This window comes from Nematostella vectensis, chromosome 5 (assembly GCF_932526225.1).
Source record: "Nematostella vectensis chromosome 5, jaNemVect1.1, whole genome shotgun sequence".
Classification (NCBI taxonomy): Eukaryota; Metazoa; Cnidaria; class Anthozoa; order Actiniaria; family Edwardsiidae; genus Nematostella; species Nematostella vectensis.
In genome coordinates, this window is record NC_064038.1 from 12,920,155 (window position 1) to 12,943,269 (window position 23,115).

Here is a 23,115-nt window from a genome sequence, read left to right on the forward strand (position 1 = left end):
ATGGCAAACTTGGCATGGGAGCCACTGAAATCGCGCAGTGTTCTTTCAACGGTTCGCCTGTTATAATAGAAAACGCAAAAGAAAACCTCCCCCTCGATGATCTACGTGTGCCAATCAGAAGATCACGCCATATGCACCCCCGCCCTATGTAGTTCCCCTAACAAGGACTGACATTTTTAAGAACAGTTTCATCCCAAGAGCGATTTCCCTAGGGAACAACCTGCCAGAGAGTGTTGTAGGCAGTAGCACCGATATTGTGGTCTTTAAGGCCGCCATATAAGACGAACATGTTTCAGTACAGAGTTTCTCGAAAATGACCTGATGCTGATCAGCATGAAATCAAAATAAAATAAGCCTGAAGGGAAGCCTGTGGTTTGGACACAAAAACTTGCATCCACTATATAAAACTCGCGCATGCGCTAAATACACCGTTGATCGATATGAAATCAAAATACAAATCAGCCGACTGGGAAACCTGTGGTGTGGACACGAAAAATTGCATCCACTGTATGAGACTCGCGCATGCGCTAAAAAGACCGCTGATCAGCATGACAAAATTCAAATCAGCCGACTGGTGTGGACACGAAAAATCAGCTTTTCGCAAAAGCGATACCAAGATTAGACTTGCTCTCCGGTCGCTGCGCTCCTTCCAAATAATTAATTCTAAACCCTTGCGCTGTGACATGCGCAGTGCATATTTCCCAGTAACACAATAGTGTGGTGACGTCACGTCATAACATAGGACATGGAGAGTCGGGGGATAAACGATACCACAACAGTCACATTTCATAGGCAAAACTTATGTCAGGTGAGAAATAAAAATAGGACGAATAGTCTACAAAATTGCTTTTTGTTTTTAAATTCGCTAAAATAGTCTATTTGCTGAGTTTTTATCACGTGATTATTTCTAATTTCTTAAGTTTATCAATGACGTATAACATAGGAATTACTGTATAAGTCAGTATAATTGTGAGTGTGACGCGTGTATTGCTTTTTTCCCGTAACTCTCTATATTCCGCTATGACACAGAAAAAAATAAAACAATAAACAATTCATCATTGACCCTTTTTGAGCCTTTATAGATGGTTGATCGATAAACATGACTATGTCCGTCTCGACACTTCGATGTAAACAATTTCCATAAGCCTTAAAATTTTCAAAAAAATTGTTAGCATGAACTTTTAACAAATAAGGGCTATTTATAGCATAAAAACACAGACATACAATTTTGGAATAATTTTATTTTATAGCAAAATATATCAATTAAAATCACTTTTTAGGAAAGATATTCCACATAATATCTATTGTTTTTATAATTCCACTATTTTTAGACCTAACTACTGTTAATTTATAAAGTATATTGTAATGAGGATGTGCGTTTTTACGGCGTATGCTAGAAAATATATACACATCCACTGTAATAAATATATAACTGTTTATCACAAAATCGAGTACCTATTAATTAAACCTTGTCTCATGATATAGCTTGGGCCACCTTAAAAAAACAAAAAAAAAGTTGATAAAAAAATAATAATAAATGCCGAGACCTAATGTCAATAGGGGTGAGAAAGAAAATATTTCGTTACGTTGACTTTCTGGCTTTCCCAGACTCGATGGCAGTTTCTATATATATAATTCACACTTGTTATCTCGGAGGAGTGCATTCCCAAGAAAGCAAATGAAGAAAACGTTGTCGTTTTGGGGGTCTGGTACCGAGGAAATTTAGTTTCTTTGAGGGACCTTCTCAACTAACTAAAGATGGTCACAGTAACTGTTTTTCTCTTCTGGTTACAAGTCATAAAGTTTACGAAGCCCCTGGGGTACGCTAACCTTAAAAATTACAAGAATCATGCAGATTTTCCAAATAAGGAATATGTTAGTTTCCTTATATGGAAGTGACCGCGTCTGCCAAAATCGACAATTTTGGGCTCAATTTTCTTGATATGAAATACTATCCTATGCCCCCCCCCCCCAGTCAGCCTCAGCAGTCTTGTATCAATCTTGTATTACACAGGACCCCCACGGAAACGGTGCCCATTTTAACAATAGTACAAGATGTTACACAATGCCTAACCTACCATCATAGCATGAAGGCGCCCGACTCAGAACTCTGAGCTGGCGGTCGATCTATCGTCCTCACTCCCCACCAGCTGTTTGAGTCGCTCCAAGTGATGGTATGCTCTGAAATGGAAGGGACACAGGCCACGATGAGGAGAAATACCAAAAAAATCCCGTTCCATCTCCCATCCTTGTATACACTTATTTCAATTAAGGTTGCACTCGAAGGGTCGACATGTCAACCAACAGTCATTCATGAGTATCAAATAAATGAGCAAATAAGCGTAAATAAAACGATCTTGCAGGTTTGCGAAACAGTAGCATGCCTGTTTATGTAAACATTCACATAGGTTTCAAGGCCAGATTTAGCCATCTATACGTTACCCTTGAGCCACTGCGGGGTACAAGACATGGATTTTCGAGTGCAACCATCTATAAAATAGGTGTAACCTTATAATCATTTTTTCGCAAACCTTTGTAATGACTCGTGGCCACGGAATATATCCGAGTATTCACTCGTATCGTCTAAGATTAGAATCATAAGAATTATTACCAACAAAATACAGTGCCATAGTAAAAACAAAATCACCACAACCACCACCACCATTATTATGATCATCACCATCATTATCATCCTACACCACCACAAACATCATCATCACCATCACCATCGCGACATCATCACCACCACCATAAACATCACCATCACCCACCACCACCATCGCCACCATACCATCACCAACAACACAACCACAACCACAACCACCACCAACATAACCATTACCATCACCATCACCATCACCAACACCAACATCACCATCACCATCACCATCACCAACACCACCACCAACATCACCATCACCATCACCAACACAATCACCAACACCACCACCAACATCACCATCACCAACACAATCACCAACACCTTCACCACCACCAACATCACCACCACCATCACTATCACCATCGCCACAACCATCACAATCATCATCATCACCACCATCACCATCTCTAACACCATCACAAGCATCATCACAATCCTACAACATCATCACCATCATCATCTCCACTGCCACCAACTACAACAAATAGTGGTGTTCTCCGTCTTTTCTTCCAAAGGAGGATAACATCCACTCACCTGAAACACTAGCGAGATCGTTAACACGCAATTCAGGCGTACGCGATGGCTGTAAAAGAGAACAAATAATTGTTAGATGTTACTGTTTGGTCCTTACTATTTCAGCATCATTTTGTCTGATGCTTTTTCTCAGTCTCACTCAGTACGAATGACCTTTCACACGCGTATAATGTTACAGCTTTAAAGCCGCATTGTCACCAGTTTTCTTCCGGAGGTCCGACGGAAACCTCAACCGTTAAAAGACAAAAGAACCCATTAGAATCCAAGATATTTAACAGGCCATCCGCTCTAAATTATCAATCGCATCCTCAAAGGAGCTTCCAATAGACACACTGCTTTCAATATTTTGAAATATTTTTCGCGTTTTCTGTTAATAATCATCGGAGTTACGTTATCGACCGGAAATAAACTGGTGACAATGCGGCTTTAAGTGCAAGATCATTCAGTCGATCCTTTTTAATGGATCTATCTCCTATGTAGTTCTTCATGACAATTCCCACATCCTTACCCTTTATGATTTCCATCCTAGTTTTTAGTGACACTTCTCACAGCCTTTCCCGGTACGTTTCCATACTGTATGATGTAAGTGTATATTTCTCGTGACCATCCTTGCGTGATTTCTTTCCCCTAGTTTTTCGTGACCCATCCTTACCCTGTATGTTGTAGATTCTCCTTCGTCCTCGCCATCTTCGCGGTGCGCCATGTCCTGCATTGTGAACAGCATGTTTTTCAGTGCTTCCACTGGACCGGGGGCTCTGATCCGCCCGGTCCAGCGACTGGCTTCCGTCTTGTCCGCAATAAAGGTTTCTTCATAATTAGAGGATTCAGGCGCCTGGAAGTCGGGATGAATATTTTTTATTGAAGTTTACAGGCTTTTGTATGTTCACACCCTTCGCTGGGAGCATGGGTTTCTATGGCAACGTTTTCTTTATTAGTGATTATGGGTCACGAGTGTTCTATCAATAATTTGAGATGCATAATTCAACTGGCTCAAAAGGGATACTGTCGTAGATATTTCAGTTGAACGTTATGATACAGTTATTCAGTTATTAACACTCTCTCTATTGTTTATACTTATACAGCTTCGTAGATTGGATAGAAAGCGGAAACAGAGAAACATAGGGAAGGAAGAGGGTAGCTCTATCGCGATGGCTTTTGTGGTAGCAAGCATCCTAGATTTAGTCTTTTAGCGATATTACTCACCCGTGGCTTTATTTCGTTTTGGTTCTCGTCAATGTTAAGACAGTCTTCAAGGAACGATGAGATGATAGTAGTCTTGTCGTTGGGTGTGTGCTTTTTACGTATGAAACTATCTGGGGCTGTTGTATCATCATCTCTGAAAATAAATATCAGATATTAAAGCCTTATTGTCACCGTTACTTCCGGAGGTCTGGAGGAAACCTCAACTATTAAAATACAATAGAATCTATTAGAATCCGTGTTATTTATGTAACAGGCCATCCGCTCTAAATTATAAATCACATCCTCAAAGAAACTCCCAATAGACACACTGCTTTCAATATTTTGAAATATTTTTCGTGTTTTCCGTTAAAACCCATCGGAGATTATTACGTAATCGACCGGAACGACCGGATAAACAGGTGACAATTCGGCCGTACGTAGCTGTATCCATCCATGTTCTACTAATTGTATGATAGAAATAAGAGTAAATATGATCACTGTAACCATGATGATTGATGGTGAACATGTTAATCAACAGGCAAAGATATGCCGTGTGAACTTACAGTTTCCAAAGGTGGTATCTTTTGGGTAACTCCTCCCTGACGGCAGCGTACGGACTTGAGGAAGCGAACACGGAATTCGGCACCAACTTTTGCTCGTCGGTAATCTCAGAACTAAACCTAACAGTACTCGTTCCTTTTCCCAATTTACCACGAGTCCTCTCCCGAACATTACGATCACTTTCCGAGTCCGTCCCGACAAGGGTATCGCTACTGTCCGAAACAGATGTCAATGAAGGACTTACATCGACAATTGGCATCGATGGTTGCGTGACAAGGACTTCTGTATCGGAAGTCACGACACTGAGCATGTCATCATCGTAACTGTGACGAGAACCTCGCGGAAGGTGCCGCGATTTCGTTGCGACCTTTCGCAAGTCAGGCATCGTCCGACTTCTGCGGTGTCCGACCCTTTGAGTACTTTTAGGCCCAGACGGCGGCTTGTGGCGAACACTACTCTCTTGCTTTGTCGTACTAGTAAAAACTGGTTTGGGGCTAGATTTCAAGTTCCCTGGCGGTCTCTTTTCGTAATGGGTGACTCGTTTAGTTGTATACGTCTCACGGAAATCATAATGCGGCGTTTCATTAGGATCGCTTCTCGGACCTTTAGAAACGTATTTTATGTCTTCTTTTGGCATTACTGCAGGTGTGGATTCGTACACAGGGTGCCCATAGCCCTGGTTATCGCTGAATGAGACTGATTTATCTTGCAGGCTACCTGACTGGATCACTGTTTTCCATGGGTACATGGTCGATGGCTCACGGTACATCTTCTCCATGCGGATCCCAGTAGGCGATTTTCTCATCTCTCGGTCAGTGTCGGAAGACTCCCCCTCAAACTCCTTTCTCTCCTTACTTTTTTGCTTGGAACCCTTTGTTCTTTTAGAGCGAGGCACATAATGTTTTGAGTGACTGGGTGAGTGCTTTTCTATTCGTCTTGCGTTACTGGACGAGTGGTTTTGACTTTGTGTGACTGATTGTCCATGAACAGACTGTCTTGTTCGCTCGTGATCTTCCCGTGAGTTATTCTTCGAGTAAGAAAACGGCTTCGTTCGGTCGTAATGTCTTCGAGAGCTTGGCGAAAACTCGTCCTCTCTGTATTGATTCGAATCCAGCTCCTTACGTGTTCCAGGGTAAGTTGAGTGCATTGTTCCCTCGTGATCTTTCCTCGAACTCGGCGAATACTCCTCATTATACTGACCAGACACTTTCTGCTTTATCAAAGTCGAAGGTGATACATATCTCTGTCCCCTTTCTCTATCTCCACTCTGATTCCCCTCTCGTAAAGAAATATAACCCCCAGTCCGAGGCTCTAACCTCTCACTCGAGCTTGCAGCGCGTAAGTGCTCCGACCTTAATGGCGAATAGTCCCTGTAGGTACTGGGCGATACGCTCGCTTCCGGCCGTCTGCTTGTCTTGGGGGGCACGCTTTGATACCCCCTAGGAGACAAAGGTCGCCCACTAGGCGTGTGAATCAGACTCTTTGACTTAGGAGAACTCTCACTTCGAGTTCTTGTACGAGATCTCTCCCCTTTTTTCAGTTTCCTAGTAGACTCTTTATTGAGTCTTGCAACGTTTTTGTCCTCGTAGAGGCTCTTATGGAAGTCACCGCCCATGTTTACAGGCTTGGTGCCATATATGGACTGGGAGACCAGCATATCAGTGTCTATACTTGCGGTATCTGGCCAATCGCGTTTTGGGTGTGGTCTACCCGGACTTGATTTGGACCTGAGGTCAGATACTTTAAGAGAGGATGAACTGGAGTGCTTCAAATCGGAACTGGACGACGGGCTGTGACGGTGCTGAGGACTAAAACAGACGTGCGAATCAATCATACACTATTACACGAGCCAAATTTCCTGCAACTTGCTAAGCAACGATGGTGAATAAATCATCCTCCTTCTTCCGGGATAAATGAAGCGCATTGATTTTCTGGTATTGCAGGTTGCATAGCAGATCCCCCCCCCCCCCCCCGCAATGTTCTACTTTTTTGCAACTTGCAACACAACAAAAATTGCCGTGCAAGATGCACGAAAAACAGCCTCTTCTAGCATTACCTTTATAGAGAATCTACAACATACAGCAGTCAACATCAACACTCTTTTTCATCCGTTTAGGCGTTTGCAATACAATGGAGGCACAGAAAATGTTTCAAGAGTTCTCCATTTCATTTGGCTTCTAGCAGTCGTTTACTCTGGGATTTTCGCCTAGAAACTCAACCTCATTTGGTTCCATCCAAAGAAAACGAGATACTGACCTTAATTTCTTCATAGCCTAATGGAAAATATCTACCAGGAGGCTAACATTATTTTAAGATGTGCTTCTATTAACTTTTATATATGTTTTAATGTTAGGGGACAACTGTTATTGGCCCAGTCTGTAGTGGCCTGTGTTTCGTTTTTTGTTAGATTTTTTGTTGCTGTTTATGGCGAAGTCAAATAAATACATAAATATGTACATACAAGCCAAAGCTCTCCAGAGAAATTACTGTTAGAATCTTAGTTAATACCTTCTGTGTGCCCTGGAGACTGAAGTGCTGTCCAGGTCTTCTACCCATGTGGGATATTCCTTGCCAACGGCCGACACCCAGCTGGGGTACTCAGTGCTTCCCTCCATGCTGTGAGAGGGGTGGCCATAGGCATGGCTTCCGGGGCTTTCTCTTGATCTTTGTATGGGATAATCTGTAATACAGTGGTGTAAAAAGAATAGTTAGATACCAACAGGATATATGAATGCCACCACTTTACAACCCCATACAATACGGAGTCATGCAAGGCAAAGTAGGCATTTCCATAAGGCAGGGCAGAGCCAAAAAATGGCATGTTTTTCCAAAATAAGGTCTGGTTAACTTTGCTTAGCTTGAATTTTGTGCATAGAGGTTCCTTATGTTATGTAAACCAACATATCAAAAAGTGTTTTTTTTTTCAAATGGATTCGTCTTCGAGATATGAGGCTTGAAGTGCAATTTTTAAATGTTCAAAGTATGAATTCTCCTTGATTTTAGGGAGAAGTCAGGCTCTAATAAAAAATTAAGCCAACTTTGCTTGCTAATATCTAAATTTCATATCTTCTAAATTTCATTAAAATTTGGAATTAAGCTTTTGGTCAGAGGAACTCCTTGTATGCGGAATCTTGAGCTTATATATTGAGAATTGGAAAATTTCATGACATTTTTTTGCTCTGTCATTAGGCATTGCTTCCATTATAACAGTTCAAGAGACTTTCAATCAAATGCTGTTAAAGTTACTGGTCAGTTTCAAATCCCATTATGCAATCTATTATGGAAGCCATTGGTTCAGACATTCAAACTGTTGGCAGTTTTATCTATATTCTAAGCCTCAAACATACTTGACTTTCATAGTCTAGCATCGTCGGGGAGTCTTATACTGATTCACACTCTACAACTTGATTTGTAGAAGTGGTGTGGGCCAGTTGCTTAATAAAAATCGTGCTGGCTAATCCAGTCTTCAGGGTTCTTTAGTTTATTGTACACATAGTGGGCACAATGGACTATTGTGAATGGGTACACTCTTTTTTTATAAGAACCTTTTTTTCATCCAGCCTGAGATTTCACCAAATTTTAAGAACATACTAAGAACATGCTAAGGCTCAGATAGCAAAAAAATATTGCCTTTTTTAGTCCTGATTCGTTCTAAATTGATGAATCAAATTCTGCTCATAACAACAACCTTATAAATTGTTGCTATTGATCAATTGTGTAATTCTGTCCCTAATAATTAATTGGGTATTATATTTTTATATACACTAACATTTAAGAAAATTGTTAAGGACATATTCAGCCTTAAAACGCTCCAAAAATAAGAACAGCCCAGGCACAACTGAAAATTAGATGTTTGTATAAAAAAGGGTGTATTTCAATATCTTTTTATAAAAAAAAACGTATCACCTTGAAAACTTTTTCCATTTCCATTTCTAATATTTATTGTGCATTTGCCTGTGTGATTGGTGAAGCTCAGAATTTAAAACCTTTTTTCTGATTTGGTATTACAGTGAAATCCACAAGGGAAACAAAAACGGTTTGATTTAAAAGAGAGTTCAAGTTTATCAGAGTAGGAATAAAAAAAAAACCTCTGTTTATAGGGAACACAAAGTCAGTACCAGCAAGCGATGCCTGCCTAAAAATGCCTGTGAGAGAGGCTAGGGTGTAAATAACAAATTTTTAGGTTCTTAATTTGGTATTTAGTCTTTGGGATCCACTGTATATCAAGTTTGACTGTTTGATTGACGTCATGCAACTATATGCCAAAGAGAGACAAGGATTTCTCTTTTAGGATGTAAGTGGAGCATTACCATCAGAGTCTCCTTTGTAGCTGCTGAGCAACACATCAGTTTCCACAGTCTCTGCATTACTATCAAGGTCAACGACAGATGAACTAGCGGAGGGTAGGGATGACAAATCATCATCATCCCTGTATCGATGGGGAGATACTTGTTGGTGCATCGCTACATGGCCTGATTTCCTGTTTGAATGAGCACCTTTACTTTGCGTTGTCCTTTGCTTTAATGCTAGGAACATGAACAATTAGACAAAAATAAAATGTTAGCATTTGTTTAAGAAAAAAGAAATCAGAAATTTTAACTAAATCTAATTAAACAATTGCTCAGAAAAGTCTAACTGACACGATATACACTTTCTTGACCAAAAATGACTTTTTATTAGATTATGACTTATACAATTATTGGCCTAAATAAGGAACTTCAAAAATGCCTTGAAACCCTAGGTCTATCTTACATCCCCCCCCCCCCCCTTTCACCCAGCCCTCTCTCTCAAGAGGATAGGTGGAAAGATAGAGCACCAATGGGCCTGTTTATGGAACAGTAGTAATAGTCTTATAACCATCAAAAGAATGCTGAATTCTAGAAAAAAGGATACCATTTAACAGATTACATATCAGGGCTAAGGAAAGGAAAGGCTTTTACTTTGGCAAACACAATTTCTTTAAAAAAGTATGACTTGCCTATAGAATCTCTAGTCATAAAAAATGACTTAAAATCGATTAATGAAAACACAATTTCCAACTATTTTTTTTGCATATTCAAATTACAGACCCTTGAAACTAATTGCAATAAATCAATTTATTGGTTGCATCAGTAAAATTTTCTAGCAGTGCTTTGTGATCCAGATCTTAAAATTTTATCCCTCTGGCAATCTGCCCTGAAGAAGTCTTATTAAAGACGAAAATTTGGCAGAGTCGAATACCAGTTTTTGGTGTAATGTTAGATTTAATGTAGAGAATTGCTCTAAATTTAGAGTAGAGCAGATTTTCCGTATAAAAATAACCCAAACTCAGATAACAGCAGACTTACACTTTTACTAAAATTAAACATATCTAGCTCTTTAAGAATAGAACATCTCATATTGAGAGCACGTATCCGAGCAATCAGAGGAAAAGTCGAAATAGAGTAGCCACAACACAAAATGCAAGCGTGGTTCGTCCTTAGCAACGGGGACGCCACTTAGAAGATTACCTAATTCTCAACATGAATCAAGCCATAAATTCTTCAACGATTTATCATTAACGGAACTTCTATCGTTTATGAATTGTTTAATGATTTAAAGGAAAATATAGATTAAAACAAAAGACGACAACAACTTATTTCGCTAAATAATGCATCATTCCTTTTTACTAACGATAACAACAAAGACGGTCATTGTCTAAACCGAAACTTCTGTACTGCAAACAGTGTTCTACAATGAAAATGTAAAGTATATATGCTCTAAAATTACTTTGACTTTCCATGGTATTAGAACTTTTTGGGAAAATCTATAGTTCTAAGGTTATGTCTAAGTTACTGGTTTCGTTTGCACTTTATAATCTCTGTGTCTTTTGCGGTTTTGGTAACAAACTCAGAGAAATTTTCCAAAATAGCGCAGTCAGTGACTGACATCGGTCATTTTTTTTTTCTAAGAACGGTAGTAATAAATTAAAGCTGTTATATCATTCACAAGGAGAGAAAGTGAAGGTATATTAAATATCAAGGAATAAATTGTGCGTCTCATACACAAATTATTTGACACATTCAAACAAAAAAAATATTCAAAACGACCGGTATCAACGCAACCAAAACAAAAGCATTTTATGACCTGATCATTCATTGATACTAAAAAGAGTACGCTGTCGGAAATAGAAGTAAAATAAAGATTACAGATATCAGTTAAAAATCCGTAATCTATCGTTTTATGATGCACTTGACTTACATGAGACGGGTAACTCGGGAGAAGATTTGTGACCAAACGGTTCAACTCTAGCAGACAGATCGCGGTTGTATGTCTGGTTAACCCACTGCACTAGCTGCTCAGCTTTCTTTGCAGGCGAGGAATCACCCCTAAGGCTTCTCTCTAAAGCATCCATGAAGTAGTATTTCGGTTTGGGTGCAAGAAGATCTGATGGACGACGCGAATAAAGTTGTGTCCGTTTCTCGAAATCGGCGATGTAGGCTTCTAACGCGTCACTTGCCGAGTGAAACACTTTGTCCTGCAGTTCAAGCCGATGTCTTGTGGCCTTATCAGCTGCATGGTTTCCTCTGACGCTACTTTGGGAGGGAAAACTCATGTGATCTTGGCAAATCAAATATTTTCCCAGTTTTACGCGTTGTAATCAGTCATCATTTCGAAACCTGGCGGCAAAACAATGAGTGGTTCTTTCTGCGCATGGGCAGAGGTCCCAAATCGATATTTGATTGACATCATGTCAGATCTTATCGCGTCCCTGTCAAAATTACAAGAGGCTTGGAATGGGATCCCTGTTGTGTGTGCACTTTACAGGTACTTCTATGGTAATGCGAGCTAATGTTAGTCTAACTAATGGATGTAATACCCCTAAATTTTGCAAGTGTCTATTGTTCTTATAATTACAGGGTTGTCATGGAAATATTTTGTCTTGGAAGAAGCATGCACTAACTTTGCTTCATAACTTATAATTGCAACAACTGCGCCATAAAGTTCTTGGTATCCCTGTGGAATGCACACGATATTTTGTCCAGCGACAACCGTATTAGTACCCAGTATCACTCTCGGGCTTGTCTTTGGTTCTTTTCGTTCTTTTCGTTCGTTTAGTTGTGTTTGTGTTGTGTCGTAGTGTTGTTGCGTCTGTCTTCGCTTGTTTGTCGCTGTGGTTTGACTCGACACGTTCGTAGCAGCATGTGGATAACAAGCAGTTGTGAATAACGAAGTCTTCGTTGTATGTTGCTTACAAAAGTTTTCAATCTGAATTTGCTCGCGTCTCTTGTCGACCAATTCTTTATAATGTTTGTCATTGATTCTGTTTTCTATGTCTCTGTTTTGTGTTTCGTATCTATCTTGCGTGTTTATTGTCTGTATGTCCTGCTATATGTTGCTTGCTTGGTGTTTGTCAGTCTACTTTAGCTGCCTGTGACGAGACTAAGGCGAAGATGATACTCAAAATGATATCATTCACAAATCATCTGAGGCAGCTTTTCCCGTCTTGTAATGTAATTAACACGTGGTTGTAGTTTAAGGATATTAAAAAAATCAATGGACTTAGAGCTATTCCAGTTTAAGAACTGTTACTTCCTCTTTTAGTTAGTACTCGCTTAAAAAAAAAAATATTGAGCTGTTAAACACGTCGTTTGCCCTTGCTTTGCTGAATAAATTGGTACCTCTTATATAGCAATAGAATTTCTAATAATTCTCACCAGTCCAGGTGTCGCTACTGACTTTGTCGATTTTAAAATACATTCTGTATTTACACACAACGCTACCTTCCTCTACGTTGTCGCCGCGAAGGTCGGAGCCTCTGGTACCAAGGGCGGATCTTGCTTTTCGCTAAGGGGGGTTTGGTTCAGTGACAAAGGGAGGGGGGGTATTTCTTTTTTTGTTACATATTGCTTTCTGGCAGCCTAAAGGGGGGTTTAAACCCCCTTCACCCTCCCCCTAGATCCGCTACTCGGTACCTAGGGTACTAATCCTCCTAAAATGAACCTCAAACGAAGACATTATCTTAGTTCTAACCCCAAAAATAAATAAAAAGTTCTAGCATATACTTCGTTTTCAACTCGAATAGGTCATTCCAGCTATATGTTTGCGCGCGCATTTTTAAGCTTGCACCAAACGAAGCGCGCGCTGCATGGCGGTACTTGAGGTAGGTTTTCATGGTGAGTGCGCGCGTATGCTTATAGCTGGAATGGCCTTTTGATCGTAGAGGTCTTCTTACGCTTTAAATCCTACACAGAAGATATAAAGATATATTTACTAAAAAACTTCTCTTAGAAATGTGGATGCGTGTCGCAGGAAAGTTTGTTCAGTAATTTGAAGTTTCTCAGGGACGTAACAGAGAAAAACTTGGGGGTAAAAGGGCGATTAAGAAAAGTGGGTGAAGCAACGCCCCTATTATATTCTTCAGTGATGGGTTTATATACAGTTTATTAAATCCACCATTGAATTGGGGATTTGCGGGGAGACCTAGGGTTGATTTGACGGGACAAAACCAAAAAATATTTACTCTGTCTTCTAGGTTTTTATTTTCAGTAGCAATTTCTATGGGTAACATACCAATATTTAAAATGCTTGAAAGTTATTTTATAAAAACTGTCCAAGGCCAGTTTACCATGGTTCCAGAGCTTCGAACGTCTCTCAGATCGAACCACCTCTATCTATGCTTGTTAACAAATACAAGCTATACAAATTAATACATGCGTATAGCCAGGATTTGCGGGAGGTGTGCATAGTCATAGATATCATATGGAAAATAACTAAAATATTTAATGAAACTTCAATTTGAAATGACACACTTTCAGAGAGGTCGACGGGGGGGGGGAGGGGGGGGTAAGCACAGAGATGAGCTAAGCACAGAGACGTATGAGGCTCTCAACCCGAGTAATGCCAGTGCGAGTGTTCATAAATGTTTACATGCTGCTTAACCATATTTGCTTGAGTTCGGATATCTTCTAGTGGATTCGTTACATCTACAGAGATTCAATTCTTGAACGTTAGAATACCAATCATCGAGTTACAATTTGGAGTCTATTAAGTTGTTAACGCAGACTTCCATTTACAGTACCAAGTACAAGTTCACGGGTTCCCTGTGCACGTAGAGTGGCAGACTCGCCACAGAACCACCAACGTAATGATACCAGTTTGCATAACCTTGACTTCTGATAGTTTATCACTAAACGTGATTTACAACCGTCTCTCTTCTTCTTTCGCCTGAAATTCGGGACTATTTACACGGGGTTGCTCCGCTTAAACACATTATGTCCCTTTCTTGACGAGAGCCCCTGCAAAATGAGTGTCCGCGCTCTCCCACTTGCACGCCTGTGTACCCGTGCCGGATGAATGGACGCACACTTCGCTTGTAGTCTCCTCTCGCCACTCGGAACACTCTGTGCCGCATACTCTGTATTGGCGCTGCCTTTCTCTCAGTTGCGTAGCAACCGCGTACTGGTGCTCGCCCGAATCCCCGCGCTCCTTGCTCATCACCACAGGCACTCCGCTTTTTAGAAGCTGTAAAGATGTGCTTGTCGCAGTTTCAGTATTGCCATGGTCGTTCTCCGTGATGAGAGTAAGTGCGGTGTGGGAAATATCCTGGATTGACTGACCGATGCGTCTCACGGCCTCCGTGGACGTACTGCAGTTGGGGTTCAGTTTTCGTGTGATGCGCTCGACAAGAAGAAAGGTCCGCTTAGCCATCGGTGAGAGAGTGGTGGAGTTCGGGGGACTTTGCCTGTGAAGGGATTTGTATCAGACAGACATCAGAGGGGGGGGGGGGGGGGGTAATACAAGGGGCATCAAGAAAACAGGGGGTCACAGCCCCTACTGGTCATCATTTCCTTATAATTTGTGAAAAGGGGGGGGACTTTTACCATCATTCCATACCTTGTTTTTCTTCCTTTTCTTCTTATTTTATCTTATCTACTTATTGCTTTCCCTCAACTCCTAATTCCTCCATCTGTCTTTACCACCCTCTCAATTATCTTCCTATCCCTTTCTACCCTACCCTACTACTCTCTCTCCATCTGCTTTTGACGCCAAACCGTTCTCTCCCCCCGCGCCACCTGAATTTCCATGATATAAAATCATGAAGAGGTTTCTTTCCCAAGACTAACATGAAAAATTGTACTGAACTGACCTGTGAGTCGTGCCAGCCATCTGCTCCCCCATGTTACCATAGTAACCAAGAATCATAGCCCAGGCCGCCGCGCCACACCCTGCCGCGCATGTACCGCGCGAGAAGTGTTGAAAGTCTGGAAACAATTCGGGTCGTGGGATCTTGTACAGTTCGGTGGCGACAGAGCGCGGATGGCGCGAGGACTTTAACACGATTCCGTAATTCACCACTACGATCTTCAATCGGCCGGTCATCACTTCAATGCGGAACCGAATCTCTTGTCCTTGGAGCTGCTTTCGGACAAAACGTGAATCGGATTCGATCCGGAGCTTGATATAACGATCTCCCAATCGGGTTTTCTTCACGTATTTCCGCTTAACGCGCGTGTAATCAGAACCCTCGCACGCGTCACACAACACGCGGCAAAGACGGCGCTGCCAGCGGCTCGTGCTTTTTCGCGAGGGATGGCGACTCATTTTGCTGAATCCCGAGAAACGAATATATACTTCGTTTAGGTGTCGGCCTATCGGAAGGCGGACGATCTCGCCCGGACGCAGCCCGAGTTCGGTCTCCTCCTCTTCGTTATCGTCTTCGCGGTGTTGTTTGTGTTTGTTTCGGGAGCGATTTCGGTGCCATTTCCCTTTCGGCTTATCCGCGTCTTCACCATTCTCGTGCGTGTGCTTCTCTTCGTACGATTCGGATGAGATTCGGGTTGGTTCCGGAACCGGCCATTTGCCTTTAAATAAAGGAGACGCTTAAACGCACGAGAAAGTATAAGTTCATTTCGGAAGCTTTTTATCTAATCATGAAAGTCATGAGGAAGATTAAAGCATAAACCGAGGAGTCGACGCGAGTGCAACCGCAGCACAACAAGAGTACAACACGAGTCCGACGCAATTTTCACATGATAGGAAAGTTGACGGGAGTAGTAAGGCAACAGTACAAAACAAGGGCAACATGACACGAACACGACAAGAGCACAAAACAAACACAACGAGAGTGCGAAAGTAGCAAAGAGAGTCCATCATTAGATGCAAACCGAGGCACAAATGAGAATAACAAGAACTCGACATGAACAGCAAACGGTGATGTAAGAACCACGATAAGAAGTCGAGAATGATACGAACACGGTACGAGCAAAACGAAGACGACATATTACCTGACTTCATAGATAGCCACTTAAAACGGTTCCACTCCGGCAATTTTTTAACTCTGTTTGCGAGCTCCCGCCAGTCCTTTCGATATCCCGTCAACGCATTCGCCACTTGTTTGTCCAGGGCGCGCCACTTGACACTGTAGAACTACAAATATGGGCACTTAGTGGTCACGTGGCCAAGGTATTATCAATCATCAGCAGTTTGATCGCCTTAGCAATATAACATATATATTGTATATGTTATATATATTGTATATGTTATATATATTGTATATGTTATATATATTGTATATGTTATATATATATTGTATATGTTATATATATTGTATATGTTATATATATTGTATATGTTATATATAACTTCAATCCTAGTGCAACTTGCCTTTTGGCTATTTAAAAAAAAAACGTAAGTACAAATGGCGAATGGTAAAGGAAAACAGCAGTTTTCCGAGACCGAGAACTATGGTAATAAATCAAATAGTGCAGAAGAACTGACATGTGACACTTTGACAATATGTTTTACAAAAAAAGGTTTGTACCGTCTCAGGTCCAATGGTTTTACGTCGTTTCATGTACGTAAGAAAAATGCGAGAGAAGTGGAAGTAATGCTCCGCATTTACAACATTGTATGTTGTTGAATCAATGTCGTATATCGTTTGTTTCTTGGCTTTATTTCAAGGCGATGTCCGCCGTTGCGGTCATACCAGCCCTTCCCCGAGGCTAAATAAATCGGATGTCGCATACCATTGAGTTCGTATTGACGATATCGTTGGTTGCCGACACCAGTCTCTTGAGGTTTCTGTCCTCGCATACCATTAGCCCTGTGGGCGTCAGCCGGTACACGCGATGGCATCGGTAACCAAGCCTCTCAGCCTGGTCGGCCATTAGGTCAATGGGACTGGGGACGGGTCCCTCTTCGGCAAGCCGGTGGTCCCCGGTCTCTTTAGCTGTTGGATTAATGAATTAATTAAGTTTTGATAGTTACTTTGAATCTATGATTTGGCGAACGACCATAATGAATGCTTCCAGGGAGTTATAACACATTCTAAGATAGAATGGTGTCAGCATAATGTCGTGATTTCCCAATTTTTTTTTTCAAATTTTTAAAAATATTTTTAAAAAATGAAATAAAAGCACACGAGTTATATAGAATATCCTGAACATTCCTTTTTACAGCAGAGAAAAAGCAGAAAGCCAAGGAGCCGCTTTCTTTCCCTTTAATTTAACAGAGGGTGGGTGAAGCGACCTTTCAGCCTCTGGAACCAAGGCCATTTCCCCAATAAAAACTGGGATAAAGGTCCCAGTAAATTTTATTTTTAAAAGGGGGGGTGGGGTTGTAGTGTAGCATGAAATCGGGGAGGGGGGAGAGGAGGGGGGAGATTGAAACAACAAAAAAGCAGCCACCAACAAGGTGGCTTTTTTCTCATAGCATTTTGTTCTATTATAGACAAGATTGCAATCCCCACAACCCTTCCCTTAGATCTGCCTGAGGGTACAGTCCCAACTCATTTGCATTTGTTCTATGAGCCCACCCGTAGTCATACCTGCTGATATGATTACATATCTTTCTCCTGTTTTTCCATGAAGTTTTAACTCCCAGTAGGCAATATATGCAGGAGGCAGATCCTTCCTGTATATAGGCCGCAAACTAATGATGTTATCAGAATTGCCAATGGCATCAGAAAGCTGGAATAATTCCTCCTTCGTCTCCCATGAAACATTCTGCTTCCACATGGAGCTTGTGTTAGCTTCACGTTCAGGAACAACAGCCATGTCATCAGCCATATTGGCTTGTCTGGCTTCAGGACTGTTTCTATGAATACATAAGAGATTTAGAAAAGAAAAAGGTTTTCACAAGTGAGATATAAACATCATCTATTCACCCCACCCCTCTCCCCCAAATTCAAGGATTAAATACATTACAAAGATACAGTGTGGCAAGAGGTCAAACAATTGCAAAAAGCTTTTATTGTTCAACACATACACCAAGTAATCCCTACTTAAGAGAAATATACCACAGATGTGGATATAAAACAGAGCCAAGAAAGTCACTATAGATCCCTAATCCTTATCTTACATCAGACAAATAAATGTGATACTCATTTTCATGGCACCTTGGCTACTTCACTCAATTCACACTTCATGATGATCACCAAAAAACCACAAGAAACAGCCTCAAGCACTCTACACATCACCATAACAGCTGAATTGAATCAAAATAAGCCACCTAGTGATGGATTTGACTTACAGCAAGATACATAAAACATTCAGGATATCAGTATGATGATATTTCAGAATGGTTGTGGCCTAAACAGACATGCATGCATCTAATAGCGGGAAAGAGGCAAATCAAGGCAAACCAAGACTAGACCATGTGGTGAAAGAGGCAAATCAATGTGGTTGACTTTAAGCTCAACCAGTAGGGGGCAGGTTTAAAATCATACATAAATTCACTGTTGGAGAATCTTGTTTTCATGAACAAATTGTCTGTCAAATCCCCTATACTACCTTTTTTCCGGAATTTCCTATAATTACACCACTTTTAACTATAAACAGGAAACCAAAAGTTTTGTTGACAATCCATGTATTATGGTATATCATTTTCATGGTTAATTGGGTTAAGTTTTTTATGAATTCTACTTAAAACATATGGACAGATTAACAAGTAAAATGCTTTACCAAGTAATTTTAGTTTTTTTGTGTTTAACAAAAGAAACTGTATGAAAGCTAGAATAGCAGCATCTGTATTAGGAAACAAAAGTTTGAGACTTTCAAGTTTAAATACATAAGTGGGACTCATCTGTTTTGAATAATGCAATATGTGTGCACAACTATTTAGAACACAAAACAGTGGTTACAATCGAACTGCCAAACTAGGCCGAGGCCGGACAACCCAGAAATACATTCCTTATAGCATCATATTAAAACAAATTTAATAAAAGTGGCTGATTTTAATTTGAAAAAAGATAGAACATTTCCTAATGAAATCAAAGTACACCTGGATATAATCTTGTTTGATCTTTAAAGTGGATTTCCTCAAAACAGAAAACAGAAGTTTTTTCTTATCTGTAACATCCCTCAAGAGCACACAGACTCCTGCAACAAATTACGTTTTGGAAACCATTTTCGTGTTACGTCAATTTCCTTATCTACAGCTGTGACATTGAAATGGATTCCCTAACAGTAAAATGGGTTCGTTATTTGTTCCTGTTTTGAAAATCAGATAACAATGGCAACTTCTATACTATTCAGGGAAGCCTGGTTTTGTTTTGGCGTTTTTAGACTTTAAAACCGATGTGACAAAATCGACAGGGGGAACTAATTAAATCTTCAGCAAACACACGGTTTAATAACTGGAATCGATGAAAACCGAATACCACGGCCCCTTGGGACATCTTTCTTACACGAGAGAGCAATCACATCAAGCATTCAAATTCATTGTGTTTTATAACAAATGCAATTAATTGTGTTTACCAGCATAAATTGGGACATTCCGTCCACGATTGACGCTAGTGCGCTTTTTAAAACGCAAAGATAATAATAATAATAAGTGATATCAGAACGCTTTTTTATATCAAACACACACAAGAAAGGTCGCCAAAAATAAAGAAACGTAAAAAACATAACGAAAAACCATTAAGGAAATAAGGCAAATGCCTCAATTATTCTAGTAGTTTGTTATTTCATAAAACTCGGTTTGATCGAAAAGCTACACGTCGCTGTTCACGAGGATTTGTGATCATTTGGAGCGATCAAGAAATACGATTTTATTCCCGCCTTATCTTTCCACGCGTCAGCCCATTACGACTTGAGCGCACTCGAAAACAGTCAGTCCACAGTCAAAGAAATGACTTGCGTATGTTTTTGGTAGGAAACCATGGTATTTTGATTGCAATTCTCATGTTGTTTATTCAGTCTCAATCACGAAATACCAAACGCGCAAACACATATCTTTTGACATTGGTATTTTAGCACCATCGAAATCCAAAAGTTGTATCGCGCGAGTAAGTCCTTCTAGCGGTAATTACGTTACAGTTTCGCTCAATACTAAAACACTGTATACTTTAGATACTTAGAAATCCTATTTTCTTGCATGGATTTGCACCCTGCACGAAAGCTTTAAGACTTACCCATGCGTCCTACCAATGAGATACACGGCTAAAAACCCGACCAGGAGAATAAACACGAAGAGACCAGCAAACAAACATATTCTCGGCGTTTTTGCGCTTCTTTCAGTGTCAAAATGTACCACAAGGCCAACTTCTGAATCTTCTTTTGCCACTTTGTTCCCCTCTAAGTCTATTTCCGAGTCACCACTCGTAGGAGGCAGCAATGGCGGTTTTAGAACTTCCGATTTCAGTTCGGGTTTTACCATATTGAAGCTAACGCATCGAAAGCGTCAAGCCTATGAAAAACTATGCCTCTGAGCTTCACAACGTATCGAAGTTTCAATAAAGACTGTTCTTGGACCGCTAAATTCACCACAATACATCCATTGGCTAGATTTGTCATTTGATCCTTGGAACTGTTGTTGTTGAGTTTATTTGCTTCACGTTCTTGCGCCTAATAGACAAGTAAGCCAATCAAATGCAACCGGAACCGGAAATGCACTCCGCGGGAGGGTCAAACGGAGCAAAGAACGCGACGTCGACAGGTCCACAGAGCAACCATTTTACAGCAAAAGCAAACACGAATGCTTTTAGAGCGTCTTAAGTGTTAACAGAGTAAATATGAATTGTTGTTTTGGCGTTAAGGTAGGGAAGTGAATTCATCCAAATTACAATTAGCGACAAAAGTGCTTCAGTTATGATAAGAGGCGATTGATAAAGCGTCGACAAGTCGGCAGGACTTGGTTAGAGCCATGTTAATCTTACTCGCTCCATGTCGTCGTGAAATTGTACAGCTATTGTTAGCTCTCGTTTTGCCGATTTCGTGGCCGTGTCTGGTTGACCACAGCCTCCGAGCAGCTACATCTTTATTAGAAAGAAAAGAAATGTAAGATAGATTTGCCATATACACCAGAAAAAATGTTGATTGTGTGCGTCGTGGTGATGTGTGTTTATAGAGGGCTGGTGGGTGTGGGGGGGGGGGGGGGGTTGACTAGCTTCGTGGATCTAGAACGTACGACGAGGCGATCGAATATACGGAATTACAAGATACAACATCAAGCTATTCGTATTTTATTCTCTGTTTTACGTCTGAATGACTATTTCCTTTATGGTTATAGAAACAAAAGTAGTGGCGTGTGGCATTCAATCTCTGTGCTAAAAAGTTGCATCTTTCAATTAAAAAATGAATACAGACGGGATTTGATTTTCCCTGAGAGAAATCTCAAAGACCTGAGTTCGCGGTTTCCTCGCGTCCATATTCGACCCAATGCGGGTTCCTTGCGCACTTCTACGTGCATAGCTCAGTGGATCTCAGTGACCCAGGGTTAATGCAGGATGGCGGAATGTTATTGTGTGTACTTAAAAGTGGATTAACTGATAGTCGGTCCACTTTCCCGCACGAACACTGAAATATACAAACAATAATATAATATAAAAATATACCATTTACCTGGGATTATATTATTCAATTTTAAACATACCAAGCCAAGGTTATTTCATATAGTGGACAATTAAACAGCTTTCATGTCAAAGAAGTGTTCTTCACTTGTTCGTAAGGGGATTTCATTAATTAAAATCAGATTGCAGTGATTAGATTTTTAATCTGGAATACTTTAAAATGCGTCTAATTGAATACATACAATACAATGTATGGAAATATGGTTTTCATCTTTTCTCAATTCGTGATCACAAAATGATATAGTATTTTCCTAAAATCTTATTAAAACATCATCGAGGACCTAATGGATCTAACAGAAAAGTGGAATATAAAATACGGGCACGCAGGGCAGGATCTAGCTTTTTGCTCAGAAATAAACATTTTCGTTACAACATTTATTACCAGAATTGCTTGAATAAACGCAGACGCAGTTATTAAATTCTGTATGCATTTATTTGGAACATATCACTTTCCCTGGGTAGCACAAAAGAGGCTTTAAATCCCCTACACCCCCCCCCCCCCCCCCCTAGATCCGCTACTTGCCGAAGGCGGTCTACCGTGACTACGGCGTTTTCTTTGAGAAATTTTCCGTGCACGAACAGCTTTTGATTTCTAACAATTTTTCTCTGATGGGTTTGTAAGGCTTAAGGAATTGATAGGATTGGTAACTTTTCACCGCGGCCGTCCTGCGCTTGCAAGTTCAAACCAAACATTCAACTTTTGAGTTGAGGGTAGGGGTTTCTAATTTCACGTATGTCCTTTAGGTGTAAAAAAATTCCAAAGAAAAATAGCCGCAGTAAATGCCAAAACACCCTGCTCGTCATGTACAGTGAAAAATAAAAACAAATGGTGCTCAATTTGAAAGCCCACCCCTCTCTCCCCAGTGGTAGGCTCCTTATAACCTTGCGCCCCTTCCCGTATAGAGCACCTGGCCCATCCGGATCAGGCACATTTCCAGGATTGGCCGAGGGAAGGGGGAAGGGGGGTGCACAGGCTGCCAAGGCGGGGTCTGCGCGCACCCTGCGCACCCCCCTGTTTACGCGCCTGCGGATGTAATGGCAAACATTCACTAGATAAATATCGCAGTGCCCTATCTATCGTGGAGTGAATGCAAATACTCCATGGAGTTTGTATTTGATTCGAAAATGACTCTCATGTCCAACATTCTAACCTAAATGATGGCCAGTGGCTTTAAATAGACTACCGAGGAATATGACTGTTAATGGGTATCCGCAATTAACGGCACGAGGAAGCCATGAGGGTATCGCATGGCTATTACAGCGCTGCTATCGTAATTCATCCAATTCCATTAATACCATTCTTATTTCATGGTTTTCTATTCTGGGTTTGACGTAGAGTACCCCAAAAATGAATACAAACAGCTTA

At 40.7% G+C, this 23,115-nt stretch overlaps 2 protein-coding genes across 3 annotated transcripts; both read right to left on the reverse strand.

Moving 5' to 3' along the window:
• Positions 1 to 1,221: 1,221 nt before the first annotated feature.
• LOC116614840 lies at positions 1,222 to 11,604 on the reverse strand. 2 transcript variants are annotated; one of them, XM_048727784.1, is made up of 10 exons: positions 11,159 to 11,603; positions 9,250 to 9,465; positions 7,448 to 7,619; positions 4,942 to 6,747; positions 4,400 to 4,532; positions 3,849 to 4,028; positions 3,197 to 3,245; positions 2,532 to 2,583; positions 2,079 to 2,181; positions 1,222 to 1,495 (listed from the first exon to the last, which is right to left on the reverse strand). In XM_048727784.1, exons 1-9 carry the CDS (start codon positions 11,511 to 11,513, stop codon positions 2,103 to 2,105), a joined length of 3,042 nt encoding a protein of 1,013 aa, XP_048583741.1. In that variant the 5' UTR covers positions 11,514 to 11,603; the 3' UTR covers positions 1,222 to 1,495; positions 2,079 to 2,102. The 2 variants fall into 2 exon arrangements, with proteins under 2 accessions (XP_048583741.1, XP_048583742.1); XM_048727785.1 differs by lacking the exon at positions 9,250 to 9,465 and having other exon boundaries at positions 11,159 to 11,604.
• Positions 11,605 to 13,416: 1,812 nt separating this feature from the next.
• LOC5507650 lies at positions 13,417 to 20,739 on the reverse strand. Its single transcript, XM_001628215.3, has 6 exons — positions 20,313 to 20,739; positions 17,727 to 17,995; positions 16,927 to 17,129; positions 16,186 to 16,327; positions 15,048 to 15,762; positions 13,417 to 14,642 (listed from the first exon to the last, which is right to left on the reverse strand). The coding sequence occupies exons 1-6, from the start codon at positions 20,555 to 20,557 to the stop codon at positions 14,171 to 14,173; spliced, it is 2,046 nt and encodes a 681-aa protein (XP_001628265.1). The 5' UTR covers positions 20,558 to 20,739; the 3' UTR covers positions 13,417 to 14,170.
• Between the last annotated feature and the right edge of the window lie 2,376 nt (positions 20,740 to 23,115).

What these genes read in the sequence shown, in the direction of transcription:
- LOC116614840 (XM_048727784.1), bottom strand. Translation starts at nt 11,513, where the DNA reads ATGAGTTTTCCCTCCCAAAGTAGCGTCAGAGGAAACCATGCAGCTGAT. An exon ending in TCCCGAGTTACCCGTCTCAT is followed by an intron (nt 9,466 to 11,158) that starts GTAAGTCAAGTG and finishes TCATGTTCCTAG; the next exon opens with CATTAAAGCAAAGGACAACG. An exon ending in GAGAATCTACAACATACAGG is followed by an intron (nt 3,246 to 3,848) that starts GTAAGGATGGGT and finishes TCTCTTTTACAG; the next exon opens with CCATCGCGTACGCCTGAATT.
- LOC5507650 (XM_001628215.3), bottom strand. Translation starts at nt 20,557, where the DNA reads ATGGTAAAACCCGAACTGAAATCGGAAGTTCTAAAACCGCCATTGCTG. An exon ending in TCGTCAATACGAACTCAATG is followed by an intron (nt 16,328 to 16,926) that starts GTATGCGACATC and finishes CCATATTTGTAG; the next exon opens with TTCTACAGTGTCAAGTGGCG. An exon ending in ATGGCTGGCACGACTCACAG is followed by an intron (nt 14,643 to 15,047) that starts GTCAGTTCAGTA and finishes ATCCCTTCACAG; the next exon opens with GCAAAGTCCCCCGAACTCCA.